Below are 24,857 nucleotides of genomic sequence, written 5' to 3' on the forward strand. Positions count from 1 at the left end.
TGAAGATACATGTTGTACTTTATTTAAAGAACAACTGTTCCTATTTTCCAATATAATGTTTCTAAAGTACAGTACGACTATATCTCTAAAATATTCAGTCACATACATGTGAAACAGAAGTGAAACATTGTTGTAGAACATTTCAATGTAAAACTTGTGATCAATGTGAGCAAATGTGGACATGTAAAAAATGTGATCAGAGGTGCTTCAATTAGAAATGCTTCACATTTGTATTTCAAATGATTTTAAGATGTGAAGCTCAGGTGCTTTTTCTGTAATTTTTCATTTAGCAGCTCTCAGCATGTCTGTACATTTTTACAAAAAATAAATAAACAAAAAGCTAGCAATTTAAAATGTAAACATAGCTTTCTTCAGTTTTTTTATAATGAGTTGATTTTTCACACTAAGTACTTTTCAGCACAAGCAAACATACTCAATGACCCACAACTACAATTATCACCACATGGCACAAAACTCAAAGGGAACAACAGACACAACAACACCAGAGTGAAATATGCAGTAAAACAGAAAACAATGAGTCTCCAATTAGCATGATTTATTCATGCTGCTGTGCTAACTGGTCACACGTGACATCTCGACAACTCCTGGGTGATGTGGTGCGGTGATATAACAAAATTAAAAAGCCACCTTGTGTGAAAATGTTGCCTGGCCTTAACATAAAATAAACACTTGTACTGTAATAATCAAGTAAGCTAGGTTTATCACTCTCATTACACTCACTTTCTCTTTCTTAGATGTCACTCCCCAGAGTGTCTTTTGGATGAGGTTGTAAACCGAGGTCCTGACTACCTGTGGTCATTAAAAATCACATGGCACTTCTCGAAAAGTAGGGGTGTAACCCTGGAGTCCTGGCCAAATTCCCTCCATTGGACCCTTAACCATCATGGCCTCCCAATCATCCTTATCCACCAAATTGACTCTATCACTGTCTGTCCACTCCACCAATAGCTTGTGTATGTTGAGCAGTAGTGGAAAGAGTAGTAAAAAATCATACTCAATTAAAACTACTGTTACTTACCCAAAAATTTAGTGAGAGTAAAAGTATCTGTTGTAAATATTACTTAAAATATGAGTAAATCGTAACCCTTTTAAAAATACTTAAGTGTACTAAGTACTGTTGCTGTATAGTATTACACTGTATAGTACTACGCTGTGAACTGCTGATGCTTTTACATGCAATTTGTGCAGGCATGTGTAAACGTAACATTCTGTAATGGATTAAGTTATTGTTTAAGGCCATTTAGCCATGTTTTTTAGTCATCATACAATAAACATCATCTTCTTACCAGTGTCCAAACAGGCAACAGTCATTTGGACAATTTCTTGGACAATTTTAATGCTTCCAAATATTTTGCTGCATTTATAAAGCGCCCATGTCTTGAGGTTGTTCAAATGCTATTTACTTTCTGTTTGATTGTATGGGAATCACAGGACTGACTTTTTTTTAACTTAGCCAATCCCCAAAGACAAGAAAGAAATAGACTGCAGATTGAAGGAAAATAATGGAGTAAAATTACTGATACAGCACTAAAATGTACTCAAAGGAAAGTAAAAGTGCACATTTATAAAACTATTCAGTAAATTACAATTCCTGAGGAAAAAACCTCTCAATTACAGTAATTTGAGTATTTGTAATTTGTTACTTTACACCACTAGTGGTGAGCACACTTGCGCCATTGCCCTGTGGCTGCCGTCGCATCATCCAAGTGGGTGCTGTATACTGGTGGTGGTGGAGAGACCCCCCCCCCCTTCCACATATTTGTGAAGTAATTTGAGTGTATGGCCATACACAATAATTGCACTATATAAATACACACTGACATGTGATGTCATGTACCTCACTCAGACATTTGTTATGACTTCGTTGGCTGTAATATACCCAAAACATGGCTTGGTGTAAAAACTTGTCAATGGCAGGGAAGCAATTTTTTAATCTCATCAATGTCATCTTATTTATCTTATCAATGTCAAGGAAAGAGTTAAAGAAAATTGCACTGATGTAAGCTACATTTTGAATTTGCAGGGTACAAAGTAGAATAGTTTTCACAGGATAATATTCACTACTCTTGAAGATTACTAGAAATACCTTTATTTGCACTACTTTGATGGCAAGTAATGGTTCTTTTACACAGTGTGATTTTTCCACACTGATGTATTAATCAAGGTAAAGTTACCATTTTAGGTGTTAACATTTAAAGATTTTTGGAGTATGGTCCAATTTTGCTTCTTGTTCAAACTACTTATTTATGTATACATTTGTGGTGACCAAGGCAGGGCTGAGAGTCAAGAGGGCATGGCGTGAGTGAGATAATCAGGGGCACCTGGGTGCGTCACCTGCCACGAGTCTCACGAGGAGAAAAGACGCCAGGAGAAAAGGAGAAAGGAGAAAAGACGCCAGAGCTGGGACACAGAGGACCAGGCCCGGACATATTGTTTTACTTTTGCTTTCAGTTTTCCATCAGTTTGTTTTATTTTCTTCATTTAAACTTGTTAAAAGTTTGTTGACTATCTGCCACCTTCTTTTCTGGCAGTCAGGTGGCCATAAACTTCATTACAAAAATTATTTTTATTATATTTTAATTATTAATTATATAAATATTATATAAATTATTATTTAAATCAGCTAAACAACACAATTCTTAAGAATTTTTGGGGACAACTTAATTGTTTTATGTTCAATCCACTTAAATTTCTAAAAACGGTTTACTTAACCTTATTGATTTGAGTTGGAGGAGTGGCACGATGGCTCAGGGGTTAGCACTGTCGCCTAACAGCAAGAAGGTTTCTGGATCGAGTCCCAACTGGTCAAGCTGGCATTTTTATGTGGAGTTTGCATGAACAGTTCTCCCATTGTGTTTCCCAGAAATGGGTTGCAGCTAGAAGGGCATCTTCTGTGTAAAAACATATGCTGGACAAATTGGCGGTTCATTCCGCTGTGGCGACCCCGGATTAATAAATGCAAATATTGATTAAATGACAGTACTATACGTGTAATTACAAAGTAATTGAATCACTATATTGTATCGCACATGGTAGCTAAGCCTACCTACAGAAATATTAAATGTGTCCCAAAATTTGAACACTAACATGACAGAACGGCAAGCAACTGAATTTGACAGGCAACATCCTACTTAACGGCTGAAGACTTGCATAACCAAAATAAAAAAAAGAAGCTCTTACCGAAAACCTTGAGAAACAGTTCATGCTCGACTTCTCCTGCCTTGTTAGAGGCCCTGCAGGTGTAGGATCCCCCGTCGTCCTGCTGAATGTTTCGAACCGTAAGCGTTGTACCTCGAGCTCTCATTACATACCGCTCCGATTCCTGAAGCTGCACTCCCTTCCTGACAAAGCACACAAACACAACACATGTCAGGTAAACAAAGCCTAAATTCACTGAGCTGTTATTCATGATGCAAGTAAAAAAATAAAAAATAAACTCTCTCAGGCCAGCCAATCAAAAAATATTATGCATTATGCAGAAGTACGATACAAAGGAAAGCCAGGTGATTCATGGGTTATTCATCACAGATGGAGATTTGAGAATATTCTGTTATATTCAATATATGAAGCGTATAGGTATGCTGTCGCGGTGGAGAGCGAATAATGAAATATTTTTTGGGGGAAAGATTACAGCACAGCTTCAGACTGCCATAATGTTAGAGAGGAATGTGCGGAAATGAAATCTATTTAAAGGAGAGAGACCTGTGTGGCTACAGGAAATGGGGAGAAGGGAATCAAATCACGCTCTCTCTGGCTCAGTCAATATAGAGACACAAACAGACGGAGGCTGGATTCCGCTAGTTGCTGACAACAGGATTCTTGAAACTGAGCAGATGTTTTTTCAGCTAGAGGACATTACAAAACACTAATTGTAGTAACACTAATTTGCACATCCATCCATCTTTCTATCCATCCATCCATCCATCCATCCATCCATCCATCCATCCATCCATTCGTCTGTCTGTCTGTCTGTCTGTCTGTCTATACTGTGAAAAAATAATAATAATTAACAGTTTCTGTATTTTGTGATTTAAAGGTGTTTTCTGTTTAGGATTTAGTGAAGTATGTGTAATCTAAATTTACTAATTTTGAGACAGATTTTTCCAAAAATTAAGGATTAAAGTTTTTGTGTGTTTGTCGTGAAAATACAAAAATTCTATTCTAATAAAATATATTCTTACATGTTGCATTGTATAAATTAAACCCTTAATTTAAGCAAAAACAATAACAACAACAACAACATTTCAACCGGAAAACTACATTTTTTGGGTAAGTGAATGCTTTATTGTTCACAAAACTTAGCATATATATGCATCATATTTTAAGATATTTAGATCATTGACTCTATAAGGCCCTTATGGACTTTCACCTGATTCTAATCTTCAAATTCTGTGCTGTATGTAGATTTATCAAAGTTACAACCAGTATTGGTGAAAGCTACTTTAGAAAGTAATGCATTGTAATAATGAGTTACTCCCCCAAAAAATAACTAGTTGCATTACTTAGTTACGTTTTTATGGTAAGTAATGCATTGCGTTACTTTTGAGTTGCTTTGGTTACTTTTTCTGACTTGGATGATTCTTAATCTCTTTCAGAATTTTTTTTTCTTTTTTAATAGAGGAGCTCTGCAATTAACAACACACTGTATGACCTTTATTTACCACACATAAAACACTCATAGCACACAAACAAAATTAATGTAGGACAATGTTCTCTTCTGAGAACTTCCTGACCCAAGAGCTATACATGCCAAATATACAAACTAATGAAAGTTTAAAGCAATGCTTTTGCTACTTTTGTACTTTTTGTCTTATTAAAAAGTAAATCACTGTCCATTTAGATAATCCTCTTTTCCTTTTCTTCCATGTGTTCAAATTAATGAGAACATTTCCATGGCAGAAATGTAAGGCTCTGCCATCTTCCTTTCTGTCCGTTTCTGCATTCTCTTATTGCATGTGGTATTCAATGTGAGTACATTCATTTTATTTCAGCAATGTTTTTAAGCGAATTAACTAAACCAAAAAGTAACTCACATTACATCTTTTAAAAAGTAACTCAAATGTTATTACTTTATTTTGAAAAGCAATGTGTGACTTTACTCGTAAGAAAAGTAAAATTATTACGTAACTCGTGTAACTTGAGCTAACCCACCAAAAGCAGTTACATCAACAAAAGTGTCAGATACACCACATTATATTTATTTACAGACATTAATTTTACAGAAGTGTAGATGTTATTTGTCATTCAAAGGATTTTATATGAAGGCTACAGGAGGCTTTATATTTCATTTGTTTTCCAGTAAAACATCAGCACAAGCGCACAAGACAGGCTCTGCAATTAGTCATTACAGCCTAAATCAAACATCTAATTTTGTCAGACAGACAACATTCAAAACTGTGAAGAGCTTACATTAATTTGTGCATAACATATGCTCCCATAAAATAAAACAACGTGCCATTAAAAAAAAAAAAAAAAAAACGCTACAGTCTTCTATTATTTTCCCTCAATCATAGCTATTACAGGAACAAGATTGTTAATGCTGGCATTTAAAATTAAAGGGCACCTATGATGAAAATCAACTTTTGGAAGCTATTTGGACAGAACTGTGTGTATGTATAGTGTGTCCACTGTCATACTGAAGTGATATAAATACAACAAGTCTATTTTAATTTATTATTATTATTTTTTTTACTAACATTTAAATAGGATCCATATCCCAGTGATTTTGAGGCCCACCGCAATGTGTCGTACCGTAGGAGTGCAGTTTTTCCCACTCACCGAATTGACTGACAGACACCATGTCTCCATAATAACATGTAGACATGTGTCCACAGAACATTTTGTTTTTGCAAAGAAACCGAGATTAAAATATGTGTTACCACTCTCTGTGATTTATGTAAGTTTTATAAGTTTAAAATGTTTTTAAAACAGAACATGTTTGTACTAAAGACAGTAAAATTGACATAAAAGTGTCAGTAAACACGAATATATGTGTGAGTGTGTTTATGTTTGTGTGTACTGCAAACAGCATTTGTGTTTGACTCATCATTTCACAAAGGCTTGAATAAATTAGACCACAAATACATGAAATAAACTTACTTGGTATTTTTGAATCTCAGCTTCATCCGTGTCTGTTTCTATCACTGACTGCTGTTTATCTGATATAACGAAGCAGACACGCACGTGGGAACGGTGGGAGGGGAGAAGCAGCTCATCTGTATTTAAAGCCACCGGCTACAAAAACAGCCACAATGTACTCAGACATCAAAAATAGGTGGATTCTGAGGGCTATAATACATTATCTGATGGGTATTTTGAGCTGAAACATTACAGACACATACTGGAGACATCAAAGGCTTATTTTACATTGTGTAAAAGGGGAAAAATAGGTGCCCTTTAAAGCTTATTGACTAGTCAAAAATAGAATGGAACAAAAATAATATGAAACCAAACATCCCAAGCTCTCATCAGTGGCATTAAGTTGAATGTTGCATTTGTTACATCTGACTTTCATATAACCTATGACACGCTCAATATAACATGTATATTGTTTTCATATTTTAGGAGAAGTCAAATTTACATACAAAATTTCAACACTCTTTTGCATTTAAACATGACCAATTTTGTCTGAATGTGTTCCAGAACACCTCCTGAAGTTTTTTGATTGATCCATTTTAAAGCACATTTACTTTTTACAAGCTATCACATATACTGTATTATATAGCTACCCGATAAAATAAAAAAATAAATAAAAATAAAATGCATAAAGTGACCAGGTGTGAACAGCCCCAAAGCACATACATTTATGTATAGCATCTTAACAGAATGAACTCATCTAATTCTGCAGTCCTTTTATGGCGCTAGCACACACACACAGATATACACACAAAAATTAAATAAAATGATCAGGTTTTACAATGCATAATGTAATTGGTGGTGCTTTTGCCATGTCCCAGCGTATCAGTGAGTGGTTTGGTTAGGCTCGTTCATTAAAGGTCAATGTGTGAGAATGCTCGGCAGGGATCACTTTCATTCTCATCCGAGTCGGAGGTAATTACAGTGATTGAGAACCTGTAATCAACGCATTGGGCTGCTGTCACTCAAAGCCCGCACATTAAGAGTGGAATAAATGTGTCTATTCTCTGTCATCACAGCTCATTCATGGCTGAGCTGCCCATGACTCCTGTTCTGCAGCTCCAGCTCCTGATTTTTATGTTGCATCTTAACTTATCAAATCTCCTCATTTATAAAAGAAATAAAGAGCATTTTTTAAGAAATGCAAAAAGTTTGGTCATGCTGTCTTTATAGAACATACCAAAAGACGGAGACTTGAGAAAATCCACCGTACTTTGCTCTAAATACGCATTGTTACTTAAAACATTACACACACATATTTATGTAAGTGTAAGTCATAATAATGTATTCATCATTATACTGGAAATATCATAATTTATTAAATTATATATAAAAGAAAAAACTAAGACATAAAGAAATTTCTATAACACTGCTTCTGTCAGGGTTCTGTGTTTGTGTCATGTGATTTCCCCATGTGCTGTGCTCCTGTTTATGCCATGTGATTCCTTTGTTCTGTTTTCTGGCTGTTTGTTAGTGCATAGCGTTTTCACCTGTGTCTCACCCCTGTATTTTATCAATTTAAACATGTCCTATGTATTAAAGTCTTGTGTTTTGTTCAGTCCAGCTTTATGTCTTCTGTATTACCAACCTAGATGTGATTCTTGTGTTCCATGTTCCAGTTGTGAGTGTTCAGTTTGTAAATAAATACGTGTTTTAATAATTCCTGCAATCCTGTGCCTTTGTGAGAGAGCCAGTCATGACAGTTTTATATACTTGTCAACAGGGATTCCACTATAGTTTTAGGACTGCATGGACATTATCTTGGTGCCCTTGGTAGAACTTGCATAGTTAAAAATCCATTATACTTAATTAAATAATATATAAAACATATATTCAAACAATTCTGTGAATTCAAATTTAATTTATACGTTCATCATTCATTTTAATAAGTTTAATGTTATATTAAAGAAATAATTCACTTATATTTAAAGCTTTTCTCAGTCGCTTTTCTCTCAGGTGCATTTCTCGGATCAGAATTGAAATTTAAAACAGTAAGTGCATTTCTCAAAACAACACACACATAGCAAAACACCACCTGCAAAAGCCAGTCTCTGGCTCAAAACCTTTAGTCTATCTCTCCAAATTAACATGTCAGGGCCATCAGAATGACAAGCCTTTGTATACGGACACGACAAGTCAAATTACTTAGTCATGCTGTCAATATAACAGTGCACTCTGGAGGGGTCTTCTGATGCAAACTATGGCTAAACTATTCAAATAAACATTTATATATTTGATTATTCAGGCATATACTAATATAGTTAATTTGAATGTTAATAAATGCTTTATTAACTTAACTTCATGCAGTGTTGTGACCTAATCTAAAGTTAGGCCTATTTATGCTTTGTAAATCCTTAATAAATGAAAGTTTTAAGCTTAGTATCAAATGATTAAATGTTTGCAATCTTATCTAAAAAAATGACTGTGAACTTCAAACATTGGTGAATAACAGGAGTGTCAAAATACAATTAAAATAAATACAATGGAATAAAATTGGATAAAACAACAATGTAATAATTTAACAATATATTAGGATGCAACATTTCAAGTTGTTTAGCGAAGTTTAAACTGTACAGTAAATTTATTTAGTTAAGTATAGTTAAGATTGAAAATATTTATTTTTCATTTGATACAGTTTCATTTGTGCATCTTCAAATTAATAGAAATTAATAAAGTCATTTGTTTTCTTTTTTTAGAATATAACTGAGCCTTAAATTGTCATTCATAGGGGATTTATAAAGCATAAATTGTACTCACTTTAGATTAGGTCACAGAACTGGATGAAGTTGAGTTAATAAAGCATTTATCAACATACCTGAATAATAATAATAATAATAATAATAATAATAATATATATATATATATATATATATATATATATATATATATATATATATATATATATATATATATATATATATATATATATAAATGCTACTTTGAATAGTTTATTGATCATTTACTTACATATATAATATAATATAACTTATAAATCCTCCTGAATATAGCATCAACTATTCTTAAATAACTAGTTTGTTATTAATGCAATACTTAAATAGTGAAAAAATAGTCATTAACAAAGAATGGAAATACAATTACTAAGCACTTTGTAAATGTGCTTAGAAGTCAATAATACAGCATTTGTATTTCTATTTTTTAAACTGCTTAATAACGTCTATTAATGTAGAGTTAATACAGATAATAAATTAACTATTTGCTAATGCTTAATAAATGATTCATAGTGTGTACTTATTATAAAGGGTTAATAAATTGTTTAATGGAAATGCATAGAAAAATGCATTATGACAAAATATTGCCACAGCTTGTTCAGTCATTTTGCAAGAAAAGACATTTTTGCATATAAATGCCATGATCAAACGATTGTGGGGGCTGAGACTCTTGAACAGACCAAAATGATGATAAACATGCAGGTGTAAAGTGACTAATTTCAAATACTCAGACTACTGTAATTGAGTAGTTTTTCTCAGGAATTGTAATTTACTAAGTAATTTTAAAAATATGTACTTTTACTTTCCCTTGAGTAAATTTTTAGTGCAGTATCGGTATGTTTACTACAGTTTCCTTCCACCTGCAGTCACTACTTAATTTTTTTTTTGTCTAAAAGGATTAGAAAAACCAGTCCTGTGATTCCTGTGCAATGAAATCGCACATAGAAGGTAAATTGCATCATAATGAACTATCTCAAGACATGGGCGATTTCTAATTGCCGCAAACTGTTTAGAAGCATTAAGAGTGTCCAAGAAAAGTCCTAAATCTTTACAAGGATTGACCCAGAGACTGTTTAGATCAGGAATGTCCAAACCTGGTCCTGGAGGGCCAGTGTCTTGCAAAGTATAGTTCCAACCCCAATCAGACACGCCTGGGCTAGCAAATCAAGCTCTTACTAGCCTTGGATCTAAAATCTGCAGAACACCGACCCTCCAGGACCGAGTTTGGACACTCCTGGTTTAGATGGATGTCACTGATGAGAGGATGATAGATGTTTACTGTATGATGACCAAAATGGTCTTAAACACCCAACAGGCACAAGATGTCAAAATGACATCAGATTGACGTTGTTACCAAACGTTGTAGGGACTTTGCATCTTGTTTGGAAATAAAAATCAGGTTGATGTCAGAACTCAACATCAATGTCCAACATCCAACTTAAAATTAACCAAAAATCAAAGTATAATGATGTTACAGCTTGAAGTTGTGTGGACGTTACCACTATAACATCTATTAGATATTGGATTTTGGTTGCCATACCTGGTGGATAAATGTTAAAATTTGACGTCAATATGACATTGATTTTAAGATGTTGGCTCGACATTAGATTTTTGTCACTTTCTAAAAACCTAAAATCAACAAAATATCAACATCATTTGATGTCGTTATTGAACATCAAAATAAGATTGTCCTTAGACGCTGTCTAGACATTGAATTTTGGTCACCAAATATAAACATCCTATGATGTTTTGTGCCTGCTGGGCAATAACTCAATGCACTACAGAATGATACGTTTACACACATGTTCAAATTACATGTAAATATATCAGCTTTTTACAGTGTAATACTCACTACTCACTGCTTTTGAGTACTTTTGAAATGTCTACTTTTTACTCCTACTTTGAGTAATATTTATAACACATACTTTTACTCTACTTGCACTACATCTTTAGGCAAGTAAAAGTACTTGAGTATGATTTTTCAGTTCTCTTCCCAGCACTGTCAACATGACATAAGCAATTAATAATGTTGGAAACAGCAGAGATTTGCACATAATCATTTGCATGTATGTTCAAAAGCATTTGCAACGTGTTCAAAACATTGATAAACGGCTTGTGCTGATGTGTACAAGTGACACAATGATGTGAAGATTGAACAGGTTGTTTTGAGAATTTCTAATCTGATCTGAGAAATGTTCCAAAGCTACTGAGAAAAACTGAAGATAGCAGATAAATACTATTTTCAAATAACATAAAGCTTCATAACATTAATAAAACAATTACAATTAATTTCCAAAGGTCCTCCTATGATGACTGAAAAGTCCATAACTGCAGTACATAAAAGCACTTTGCAGACAAAATATGTGGTATTATATAGAAATGTGGAATATACAGTATGTAGACTGTTTTTTTTTTCATCCAGTATACAGTTGAAGTCAGAATTATTAGCCCCCCTGACTTTTTACCCCCCTTTAGAGAGAAGGTTTTTAACACATTTCTAATAACTCATTGATTATAACTGATTTATTTCATCTTTGCCATGATGAAAGTAAAAAAATGTTTTACTAGATTTTTTGTGACATTTAAAAGCTTACCTAGGTTAATTAGTTTAACTAGGCAGGTTAGGGTAAATAGGCAAGTTATTGTATAACAATGGTTTGTTCTGTAGACTATCGAAAAAATATAGCTTAAAGGGCTAATAATTTTGACCTTAAAATGGCTTTAAAAAAAATTAAAACTGCTTTTATTAGCTGACATAAAACAAATAAGACTTTCTCCAGGAGAAAAATATTAGATTTAGAAGAATAAAAATTCCTTGTTTTGTTAAACATCATGTGGAAAATATTTTAAAAAGTTTTAAAAAATTAAAAAGGGGGCTAATAGTTCTGACTTCAACTGTAACTAAACCATAATCATCCATATGCCCTGTGTTAATATTGATTTGTCATACCTGTGCCAGGTAACATCAGGTTCAGGTGAGCCGTACGCCCGGCAAGTGAAGGTCACAGATTCTCCATAGTCTGCAGTGGCGTTGAAGGACTGCTGTGGCACAGAGACGACAGGCGGAACTGTTGTGACAGAGAAAAATACCATATATCATTTCTGCACCGTTTTAATTATGCAAATATCCAACCTTAACTTGTCATTTCTAATTTTCAGTGTGAAATCTCTTGGCGGATTTCGCATAATTCCACAAATGTTCCAGTCTCAACAAATTCTTGCTCAAATGACATATTCATTCACAAGCCATCAATATGTTCTCATGTTTACTTCCTAGTACATAGTTGTTGACAGCATGTGGCATCCATTGAGCTAAATAAATGCTCAAACACCACAAATTCCTTCACAAAGAGACCGGTCATGCTCAAAAAAAGCCTGTTTCTGAGTGTACGACAACAGAAATGCCGTGTTGTCTTGTAATGTAGTGAGTTTTCATTTAAATTCCAACACACACACAGCAGTTGATAGAACTAACTCCTTATTCACCCACCTTCATCTCCAGTGCATACAGATCAACAACAACAACGTGATCACACTCAAAATGCCTCCCCTCAAGTCAGAAAGCGAATGAATAAACACATCAGCCACGCTCTGTGTCTGAATCAATATGTACTGAGCAGTCTACTTAATTATACAGTCAAAGGTCAACAGAGAAAGACCTCGAGGTCAAACAAGAGGTCAATCTGAATAACCTTAGCAAATTTCCATTAACAATATCACAAAAAGTAGTTTTTTAGTTCAAATGAATCTACCTTTCTTCATAAAGTGACTGATTACAACTGAAAGATTAACATTTGGTGAACCTGATGAATGGGGCTGAATTTTAGTAGTGTTGTGTAACTAGGCATGGGCCGGTATAAGAGTCTGACACTATGATAACTTTGGATATAAATATCACTGTTTCACTGTATTGTGATGACTGCACTATATTAAGAATTCATTTTAAGCTATCTTGTGGCCCACCTGCAGGATCGCTGAGGCCTACTAGTGGGTTGTGGCCAACCAGTTGAGAATCCTTGAACTAAAACATTGAGAAAAGGAAGTGACAATATTTCTGCAAGATGTAAAACCTCTTTTGGCCAATCGTCTTTATCTTATAAAGTCACACACTTATGGAATACTCTTCCAACAGAATTAATCACTTGTCGATTTTCAATACAAAATTGTACACACTGTACACAAATTGAGGGCTGTGTTGGATTTGTGTGTTTAGTCTGTGTGTGATTGAGTCTGTATGCTTTAAATTGGAAATTTCATTCATTCATTTATTTTCATTTGGCTTAGTCCTTTATTCATGTGGCGTTGCCACAGCGGAATGAACCAACCAACTTATCCAGCATAAGTTTTACACAGCGGATGCCCTTCCAGCTGCAACCCAGTACTGGGAAACACATACACATTCAATTATTTATTATTCAATTCACCTAAACGCATGTCTTTGGACTATGGGGGAAACCAGAGCACCCGGACCAGCGACTTTCTTGCTGTAAGGCGACAGTGCTAATCAATTTCATTTTATTCTTTAATTTATTTATTTTTTGTCCTTGATTGTTGTAAGATTTACTTCTGTAGGGACTGCAGGTGGAAAATAGCAACCTTGCCAAAAACTGGCACAACACATCTTTCCCTTTCAAGGTTAATGTATTGTTGTGCATGTTCCTGATAAAAAAATTAATTTGATTTAATTCAATTTAGATTTTTAGTCGAGGCTCACACAGTTGTCTGAGTGGGAAAGGATCCCATGAGGGGAGGAAAAAAAGAGCACAACTACATACACAATCTCCAAAAAGAAAACATTTTTTTTTTAAATTAGTGGCTAATTTGTATACATTTGTATAATCTCTTTTGAACAGTTTAGTACAATTTTCTCATCCCCAATAAGGTTTGGGGGGCATTTTTTTCACAATAAATACAATAGTTAAGTTTCCTCATGAGAATGGACTGCTTTTTTATTTCCACATTTCTAAAATGTATTCTCTGTTTGTTAACTTACTGTTCACTTAGAACAAGCTTCATCTCATCTCATCCATTCCCACTAAATTAAAACCTCATTTTCACAATCTTAGATCCAATTTTTCCCTAACCGCTACTGGAAGAGAGGAATAACATTTAAGAACATACAGTAGGTTCTACAAAAATAGTATTATTTGTATTTGTGATCGAGATACATTGAATATACTGTATCTTTGCCAACACAATAAGAAAAAGTGTGACATCTGCAAAATATTCCATGTTTTTTAAAGACAGCACATCCACACTTTGCTCTGTCATACTTTTTCTGCTCTGTAACTCATTGACAACCTGCATATTTTATCTAAGGGTTGTTACTGTATGTACATGCCCCGCAATAGAATTCATGAAGCAGTAAGCTCTGGTTCATCGGTGCAGCATGTGTATACAGTTCTGAGAGCAGACTGTAATTACAGTAGATATGAGTCATAGGAAAATATTGCCTATTTTGAAACCTAAACTTTTTAGGCAGCTTTTAAGAGTTCATTTTAAAGAGTGTAATGTATACAGTCATACATACTTTTAAAACATAAACGATGCTTTGTTAGCATAATTTCGTGACGAACAATAATAGTGAGCAGATGGTTCAGAAGAATTCTCAAATAAACAACGCATAATATAACAATATTTCATAAATGAAACAATTTTAAGCACAAAAAGTGACAGTGGATGTTGTTTAAAGGAGGCAAATAGCATAAAATTAGTAGTGTCATTGCCTTTGTATAATGAAGGTATGATATCTGGATTTGATTTTGTATGTTTACATCTGTAGCTCCAATACAATTTACCTATACTTTTGCTAAAACATTTCTATCACAAAACATAGATTAGACATAACAAATCTTGTCCTTAATCTCTTAGACGATGCATTTTTTAATATTAGTAACATTTTGTACATTTGTTCATGAAACTTTCAACAGTCGGTGTAAAAACAAACATCGAAATGCTACTTCAGCTCCATTTATTAATTTATTTTATTTTTGGCTTAGTCCCTTTATTAACCGGGGGTCGCCACAGCAGAATAAACTGTAAACTTATCCAGCATATGTTTTATGCAGCGGATGCCCTTCCAGCTGTAACCCATCACTGGAAAACATCCATACACACTCATTCACACACATACAGTACACTATGGTTAATTTAGACTACCCAATTCACCTATAGCGCATGTCTTTGGACTGTGGGGGAAACCGGAGCACCCAGAGGAAACCCACGCGAACACAGGGAGAACATGCAAACTCCAGAAATGCCACTTGACCCAGCCGAGGCTCGAACCAGTGACCTTCTTGCTGTAAGACGATTGTGCTACCCACTGCGCCACCGTGACGCCTCTACTTTTTTATCTTATATTTTTATTTTAGCTTTTTTATCTATAATGATGTATTTTATTTGATGGTAAAATAGAATATAAACATACAATAATAGCTTTCAGAATCAGAAATAAAAGATTACACATCATTTTTGTTACAACCCCCAATATTTAAATATTTATTATTATTTAATAAATGTTTAAATCATTTAAAATATTTTTGCATGCAATAGTAAACTTTACTGATGTAAAACAAAATTTTTAGCAACATAATTGTGGCTAGTGATAATGCTGGGTATCTAGTAAACAACAAGCCATAGCTTATGAAAGGTAGCACTGCTGAAAGTATGTGCGTGTCTATTAACACTCTATATGTGCACTCCAAGGTCAGGCAGCTAGCGATTTTTATTGCCGCAGTCTATTACAGGTATGTGCTTTGATTTGAGTGAAAATTTTTATATTTCCATCTCTGCAGAGAACTGAAAGGTGATAAAGTAATTTCAGACTGAACCTAACCCAATTTTGGCTCATTCAGAAATTACTCTGCCATGCCCTTCAGAATGAGGTAATTCACCTGAGAGAGAGCAGCGTTCAAATAGTTTCAATAATAGGTAGCGACGCTCTTCTGCAAACTTCCTATACACGGATTTTAAATACGGCACATTCTTGTTCTCCTATCCAATTTTCTGGTTTAGGGAATGGATGGAACCATCCTGTCTAGGAAACGGCATCATTTTGAGTTGTGACTGGTTTAAAGACATAACACAATTTAATGGAGTGTGCGCCAGGGTAAAAAGATTAGATTAAATGGATGTTTTATTCATGGTCACTTTCAGCCTGACTTGGCAGTATATTAACACATCGCTCTCATCCTCTATTAGAAATCATAAACGCACACACTATTTGCTTTTCCCCTTGCACATTATGGGTCATTCATTAGGTAAACCCAAACTGCTGACAGCCCAGTTCAAATTAATGCCACGATTGTTTCCCCATTTGCCATTTGTCTTCAGTGCATCGCTGGCACGCATTAGTCCTGCAAGGGCACTCTGAAGCAGAAATAAGTGTATTTTTGTTGATGAGATGACAGCCGTTGAGGTCCTGATGGGGATCATCATCATTACAGCTGGGGTTCAATCTCAAACCCCTATTCAAACCAGAAAGCTTTGACCGTTCTCCAGGGTTAAATAGTTCCAACCTTGGAGGCAGTCCTACAATTGAGCTGCTGGTAATGAGGGTGTCTGTATGAGTGGGCAGCTCAAAGATCACACACGGGGGACTGCAGACTTGTCGGTTTTTATCTTTCCTCTGAATTTGGTCCTATTTTTTTCACAGTTTAAGCGACAGTTAACTAATCATGCTGTTTCACACTTGACTTTCTGTCTTCTGCGAAACAAGAACCAGAATGAAAGTAGCGTGTAATTGACCCTTATAACTTACACACCATATTACAAGTCTTTTAAAGTCAAACGAAGGCTTTATTTGAGGAGGAAGCTGAAGTTAAAATTAAACATTGCTATTTTTCATGATTTTGTAGATGAGCCAAAGAAACCAAAGGAGGAGGTCAGGATAGATTCAGCAACAAAGCAGAATGGTTTCTGAATAAATTCTTTAGTCTCTTTCTGTCATTCATCCACATATAGAATGAATGTCAGCTCATTCACTCTATAAGTTACTTTGCAGCTGCATGCCAACAAGTATTCAGAGTATTCATTGACACTTTATATTGATGGTCAACAAACACTTTCCACTGAATAGTCTATTTAGTAATGTATGCATTGTAACAAACACTTATTGTACCAATGCTAAATAAACCAGCTTATAAAGAAACTTGCACTGATGTATGGTTTGTTAGATATAGGACAATATTTGCCTGAGATACAATAATTTGAAACCTGGAGGGTAAAATAATCAAGTTGTACGAATTAACTTCCCAGCAATGTATTTTACTAATATTAAAAAAATATATATGCTTACGAATACTGTACACTACCTGACAAAAGTCTTGTCACCTATCCAAGTTTTAGGAACAACAAATAATAAGTTGACTTCTAGTTAATCAGTTAGGATCAGAAGAAAAATAATTAATATTGTGAATGACTCTCATGAGCTTGGACAACTGCTTACATCTCTACAATAACTCAAATAACTTATTAATAAAGTCTTCTGGAATGGCAAAGAAAGCGTTCTTGCAAGTCTCCCAGAGTTCATCAAGATTCTTTAGATTCATCTTTAATGCCTCCTCCTTCATCTTACCCCAAACATGCTCAATAGCGTTCATGTCTGGTGGCTGGGCTGGCCAATCCTGGAGCACCTTAACCTTCTTTGCTTTTAGGATCTTTGATGTGGAGGCTGAAGTATGAGAAGGAGCACTATCCAGCTGAAGAATTTGCCCTTTCCTGTGGTTTGTAATGTAATGGGCAGCACAAATGTCTTGATACCTCAGGCTGTTGATGTTGCCATCTACTCTGCAAATCTCACGCACATCCCCATACTAAATGCAATTCCAAACCATGATTTTTCCTTCAACAAACTTGACTGATTTTTGTGTGTTAATCTTGGGTCCACGCAGGTTCCAATAGGTCTTCTGCAGTATTTGTGATGATTGGAATGTAGTTCAACAGATGATTCATCTGAAAACTCTGTATTTTGCCACTTTTCCAAATGTTCAACTAGAAGTCAAGTTATTATTTGTTGCACTTACAACTGGGATCGACGACAAGACTTTTGTCAGATAGTGTAAAATTTATTTATGGAACATGATCTTTACCTACTAATGATTTTGAGTATTTAAAAACATAATTTTAATTGACAGTTATAATTTTTTTCTATAAATATACCCATGCAATTTAACAATCATGTTGTGGTGACATTTAACATATAAATACTAGGTGTGTAATGACACACTCAAGTTGCTATACGATACCATATCATCTCAATATTGTATGCTACAAAAAAAAAAAACACATTAAACATATTATAACTAAACATATGGTAAAAACAATAATAATATAATAATAAGTATGTCTACTGTTGGTTAAAATGCTTTAATATAGTCTTGGGGTGGTGGACTTAAATGTACTATAAAATTGGTACTGGCAATTGATGACACCATAATACAACCGTTCGTTTTTCTGAACATTAAATAATCATACTAGACCCATATGCTTGCACTCTGTCGTGGACTGCATATTAATAGATTATTTTCACTGGTATAATTAGTGATTATCAGATTTCCGCGTCAATTTTATTCATCAGTATATAGGCTAGAGTAGTTCTACTGCCACTGCCACTCTGTAAACAATCTCAAGCAGAGCACTCACTTTGTAAATACAAGCATTCATTGGAACTGCAGAAAAGCAGCACACACAACTTTCTGTGTTCGCCATTAAGAATACAACAAATAAATAGCTTGTGTGTGACATCATTTTGGAATAAAACAAAAAGCAAAAAACGTATGTATGCAAATCATTATTACTAACTCCAGCTCCTGATGATGAACTGAGATCTTATCAAGCAAAATGATCACTCTGTGCAACGAACTGAACCTCATTTACAACTTTATTACCTGATCTTCACAGCGTCCTCTCTCTGTGGTAAACAAACCCCCAAGTACATCAGCTTTAGTGTGATTTTGCGGCCACGAATTTTCATTATGCACTGTAGTACACGAAAACAGAACTGACATTATTGGGTGAATAATGAGGGTGAACGAGTAAATACAGTGAGCTGACTCTTTGAAAAAAAACAATTGCAAATTATATCATTTACATAAGCATATTCCTGTTCTCTAATTTATGAAAGTGAAAATTGCAGGTAGTGGCAACAGATCTAATTTCCACTCATGGTGTATAGAACAAAACTGAACAACTACAGTTTTTAATGACATATCTAAATGCAGAGTGTCTCTCTTCTGTACGCACATCGATGCAAGAAATCACAAGCACATCTTGACTCATTGGTGTTGCAAGATCTTGCTAAACAAGCACACACAGTTTATCACACAGCCCAGGTTCATTTGAAATCCACCAACTTTATTTATCTGTAATATGTATCATTCATTGTATCTAAAAGTTGCAGTTAGAGGTACAGTTTTGTGGTTTCACTAAAATGTAAGCTGAAGCAAGTATTTTCAATGAGTCTGCACTAGAAAAAAGCTTTCATCCAATTAAAATAATTAGGGCAATAGTTCAAATCCAAATGATACACTTGACCCAATGAAAAATAAATAATTTGACTTAAACAATATTTTCTATCTCCATAAGAACAATTTTATATAACCTGGAACAAAGCGTATTTGTCTTGTCGAAGAAAGTCAATTAATTTAAAATCTATTTTTGTTCCAAGCAAACAGATATACCTTTAATCGAAACAACAATTCCCATGAAATATTCATTTGTCAAATAAAAAAAAAAAAAAATACAGTAATGATTTGACCTCTGAATTTGATCACTTGAGCCAATAAAAAATAAAAAATTTCCCTAAAATAAAATTTTTTAAGTCCCTGAAAGTACAAAGCAAATTGAGCTTGTGTTTAACATGCATGCACTGACTTGAGGAATAACCTTAAAATTTTACATTGGTCATAACCATAGACTGTAAAAGATATGAACGTTGTATCCGTGACATCACCCATAGGTTTCTGAAAAACGCAAAAGAAGCTACAAGTAAGTGTAGCCAACCGTCGCCATTTTGTTCACACGTCATCACACCGACTGATGGATACCAAACAATAGCAAAGAGGTAGAGCTACAGACATCTGCTACAATTTTGCTTAGACAGGTTTTCTTTGGGAGAAATGCTTAATACTTCATTGTGACTCGGTGGTGTTCTGGCAACATGTGCTTGATTGTGTATTACAGCATATCAATAAAGTGTTTAGTCTTTTAAAAACACTGTCATAATACATTGAGCCACTAAATTGTTGTTCTTATGACGTTTTTCTACAGGAAGAAAATACTAATTACTTCCAAACACTTAAAATATAGTCCCGTTTAGTAAATGCAAGACTATTGATGAAATCCAGGATTACAGTGTATGACATTGTTTAAGATTACTGTTTTATAGCCTACATCTAATCAATCTGTCAGATTCTGGAGTGTATTCAAGTTTTAAAGACAAATATTTATGATAAATGATCTTAAATAAAACAAATACATTTATAGAGATGGTATAAGTGTATAATTTCACTCACCTGGGAAATGGAGGTCACATGAATGGTTTGTGAGTATAATTAAGTGCACACAGCATACCATATTATCTGATATTTGTAAGAAATAATTCCAAAAGGCATATGACAAACAAAAATACGATGTATATGTCAAGTTCAGCCACTAATCAGCGGGAATCAGCTGAGGTGAAGTGACGGCGACCAGCGAGACCTAGCTGTCACTGAAGTAGCCACGCCCTTAATTATGCAGACTTAATATAACTTAATACAAACGAAAGAGAAAAAAAAAAAAAAATCCACCCCTCTCACAGTTGTCATGAAGAGTAATATTAGCTGTACAAACCAAAATCGTTCTTTGTACCAGACTGTAAACACTTGTTTTCTGCTGTAAAGTTGGTCATTTTAACAGTGGGGTCAATTGAAATTTGCTCTATTATGAAATGTCGTTGAATTGCAGTTTCAGTTACTAGTGTATTAGCTTCATGAGGGACAGCGGGAGGTTGCCGCTTGGTAAAAACGAATATTTCTTAGTTGAGCTCTTAATCAAAAACAATTATGTTTAACTATGTTTTGAACTTATATATAAATTACTTAAAATAACAAAAGCAAATAAATATTAAACTGAAATGAAAGATAATTTTTTTTTATTTGAATAAAGTACTGCTTGATTTTTTTTTTCAGTGTGTGTTGAATGTATCTTAAGCATAAATAAACTACATTCCAAGCAACCTGCACTTGCTTACTTTATTATCTCCATAAACTCGATAGATTTAAACCCCAAAATGCTTAATAATTGTCACTTTAAATAAGTGAACAAGGCAACACTCCAAGTGTGTTTGGCGCTAAGCAGCCTTTCAAATATAAAGCACACCATTTCTGTGGAAGGCAGTTTTGTTAAAATTGACAACAGCAATGAATTTGGTTGATGTAATGTTACATTAGTTACAATTGTGAATACCAGACATGCAAGCCACCATGTTTCTATGGCTTCCAAGGTGCCAATAATTGAAAGTTTTGTCAGTATTTTAACTTAACTAAATAGTTTTTATTCTGTTTAAAAAAGTGTGAGAGGTGCTGCAGTGAGCAATTCATATAAATGGCTAAACGCCATGTAAAAGTGGTAAAAATACAAGCCTAAAGAACAAGAACAGTATTAATAATTTCTCTTTTTGAGGTTTAAAATAGGAAAGCCATGATTTGGACTGACTTGAAGGTAAGTAAATGATCAAAGAGTAATTTGTGAATGAACTCTGCCTTTACGATTGGCATGTGGCACATACATTCACTGTGGAACTGTGCAGGAAACACACACACAAAGCACAGCACTAGGCTGTCATGCATCGAAACGGTTCCAACAAGATTATCATTGACTTTCTTGCCAATCGATGCCTATTTTCCAAAGGCAGTAATCTAATTTAACCTATTCCCAGATACGCATGCTCAACTGAAACAGCTCTGCTAATGTGAGACACAATTGGGCATTAAGACATCAAATCAGGCCAGCAAACCATCTAACAGACTCAATTGACCTTTAGCATTAACAGCTACACACATTCTAAGGCTAATCATTCAGCTACGAAAAAGATGGCAATATAGCAGGTATTCTAAAGAAAATCAAGTCAAAAAACATACAGGAAATAACTTAAATGTATCATTCCCCTGAAAAATCTGATTAAATAAAATGAATACAGCTTAAATTTCTAGCTTATTACAATAATCTCACTGCGTAATGTCACTCAATACTGTCTTAACTTTTACATGGATGAATCAAGACAGAGAAGACCATTAAAAAACTTTAATAATATTCAAAATTTTCATAAATATACAAATATTATCTCAACATTTGCTACTGTTACGTTTCTTTATTCACTAAAGGCATAATGGATCAGAACAGACTGCACAGATATTTAATCTATTTTATTATACATTAAGTGTTTTGTAACTTTATATTCATCAATAGAATAAATTACATTTTAAATTATGTCAAAAGAGCAAAAATATGTTCACGTAGAGTTTATATTATTTCACAATACACCATTTTACTGTATGTTGGACCCCTTTTTGCATTAGGAAAATGCATTAATCTATCATAGCATAGATTCAACGAGATACTGGAAATATTTCTCAGAGATTTTGGTCCGAATTGACATGATAGCATCATGCAGTTGCTGCAGATTTAACGGCTGCACATCCATGATGTGAATCTCGCATTCCACCACATCCCGATGCTGCTTCATTGGATTGAGATGTAGTGACTGTGGAGGCCATGTAAGTACAGTAAACTTATTGTCATGTTCAAAAAACTAGTCTGAGATGACTCGCGCTTTATGACATGGCACATTATTCTGCTACAAGTAACCATCAAAAAATGGGTACACTGTGGTCATAAAGCGATAAAAATGGTCAGCAACGGTACTCAGGTAGGCTGTGGGCTTGACACGATGCTCAATTGGTACTAATGGGCCTAAAGTGTTCCAAGAATATATCTCACACACCATTACAACACCACCACAAGCCAGAACTGTTGATACAAGGCTGGATGGATCCATGCTTTCATGTTGCTGATGCCAAATTCTGACCCTACCATCTGAACGCTGCAGTAGAAATCAAGACTCATCAGACCAGGCAACACTTTTCCAATCTTCTATTGTCCAATTTTGGTGAGCCTGTGCAAACTGTAGTCTCAATTTCCTTGACAGGAGAGGCACCTGGTGTGGTCTTCTGCTGCTGTAACCCATCTGCCTTAAGGTTTGTGGTTATTTGAGTTACTGCTGCCTTTCTAGTGTATTAGCTCGAACTGGTCTGGCCATTCTCCTCTGACCTCTGGCATCAGCAAGGCATGTGTGCCCACAGAACTGCTGCTCACTAGATAGTTTCTCTTTGTTGGACCATTCTCTGTAAACCTTAGAGATAATTGTGTGTGATAATCCTAGTAGATTAGCAGTTTCTGAAATACTCAGACCAGCCCATCTGGCACCAACAACAACCAAGCCACGTCCAAGTCACTTAGATCATCTTTATTTCCCCAATCTGATGTTCGTTTAAACTGCAACAGATCATCCTGACCATGTCTACATGCCTACAAGCATTGAAGTATGTAATTGGCTGATTAGAAATTTGCATTTACAAGCAGTTGCACAGTTGCACCCAATAAAGTGGCCGGTGAGTGTGTGTCAACAATGCTCTTTTTTGCTTTTTTACTCACTATTTTTTGAGCTGAAAAAGTAACATTTGATCATTGCAATGTTTTATAATATGCCTTCCAGTACAATAATAGGGAACACTTCTTTCTCTAGAATATGACAACATCCCCTATAGAAAATTCAAGACTTGTATGTTGTTAATAACAGTGTTAAAAAACTTAACATGAAAAATAGAAAAAAAAAAAAAAAAGAATCTGTTGGAGCTAACATTGAGCGAAAAAAAACAAAAAACAAAAAACTACTGCTTAAGAAATCATCTCCATTTCTTGAGCATTTTTCTTTTTTTATTTCTATTAATATCTTCATATACACACACATCACGCAGAGGCCAGGGAAAAGCTAAGCTCTCTGAAGCCTTACTCACGCATTAAAACACAACATTACAGATATTACAAAGACGCTGTTTAGTATGTATGGCCTGGACATTTCAAAGTCATCTCAAAGTGTCCAGACTTCCAACCAGCAGCACGCGTCCAGCAAAAGCGGCTAACTTTGAAAAGATCAAAACATTTCCTAGAGGACAAAGACATATTAATTTTGTATTGCCTATCTAACACTTATCTGACCGGAGGCTACTGAACAGTCCCGCAGAGTGGCATTTATTTTATGTCAGCCTCTGATATGTGTTGTCATGTCGGCTGGATTATCGGTCATGCCTCATTGAGCACCATGATTGGATCAGCAAGGAAAATATCAGAAGTAAACTAAACAGACACCCGTTCGTGTTCGCTATCATTGCATTAGACAAGGACACGCAGATGGGGTGATGTCACAGTGCTGTTTCCTTCCCATCAGACCGAGCAGGGCTAATGTCAATGAGATAACAGGATACAAACGCCTTTCGTCTGAGAGATAGCGCTGAAATGACTTTATCTTCAAAAGGAATAGTTCAACCAAAATGAAAATTACAAATATAGGGCTGGATTTTTAATAAACGTGCAAATTAGAGTGAAACTGCAATCGCATGAATGTGGAAATGAAGCTAAGTGGATGATTTCTACCAACAGAGCATCAACATTGCACAAATTAAAGAACACTGGGGGAAAAAAAATGCTAATTTTGTTTTAGAGTAGGTTAGCATGCATTCATTACATGCACTCAATTCTTAACAAGAGATATGTTCTTTCCAAATCCCTCCTTTCTGTATGTCTGCTCTGATTGGTCAGATGACCTAGTAGCATGTCATTATTGGTCTACAGCACAGGTGTCAAACCCAGTTCCTGGAGGGACGCAGCTCTGCACAGTTTAGTTCCAACCCTAATTAAACACAACTGGGGTGC

General features: G+C 34.8%; 1 protein-coding gene across 6 annotated transcripts in view; it reads right to left on the minus strand.

Annotated features, from left to right (window-relative positions):
* ncam2b (neural cell adhesion molecule 2b) overlaps positions 1-24,857 on the minus strand; it is a 392,880-nt gene that overhangs the window by 88,917 nt on the left and 279,106 nt on the right. For all 6 annotated transcript variants that reach the window (XM_087265877.1, XM_087265878.1, XM_087265879.2 and 3 more), the window contains 2 exon segments: positions 11,836-11,953; positions 3,202-3,362 (listed from right to left, as the gene is read on the minus strand). In XM_087265877.1, coding sequence (XP_087122003.1) covers positions 3,202-3,362; positions 11,836-11,953 — 279 coding nt within the window.

Source organism: Danio rerio, chromosome 9 (genome assembly GCF_052040795.2).
Source record: "Danio rerio strain M-AB ecotype USA chromosome 9, GRCz13ab, whole genome shotgun sequence".
NCBI lineage: Eukaryota > Metazoa > Chordata > Actinopteri > Cypriniformes > Danionidae > Danio > Danio rerio.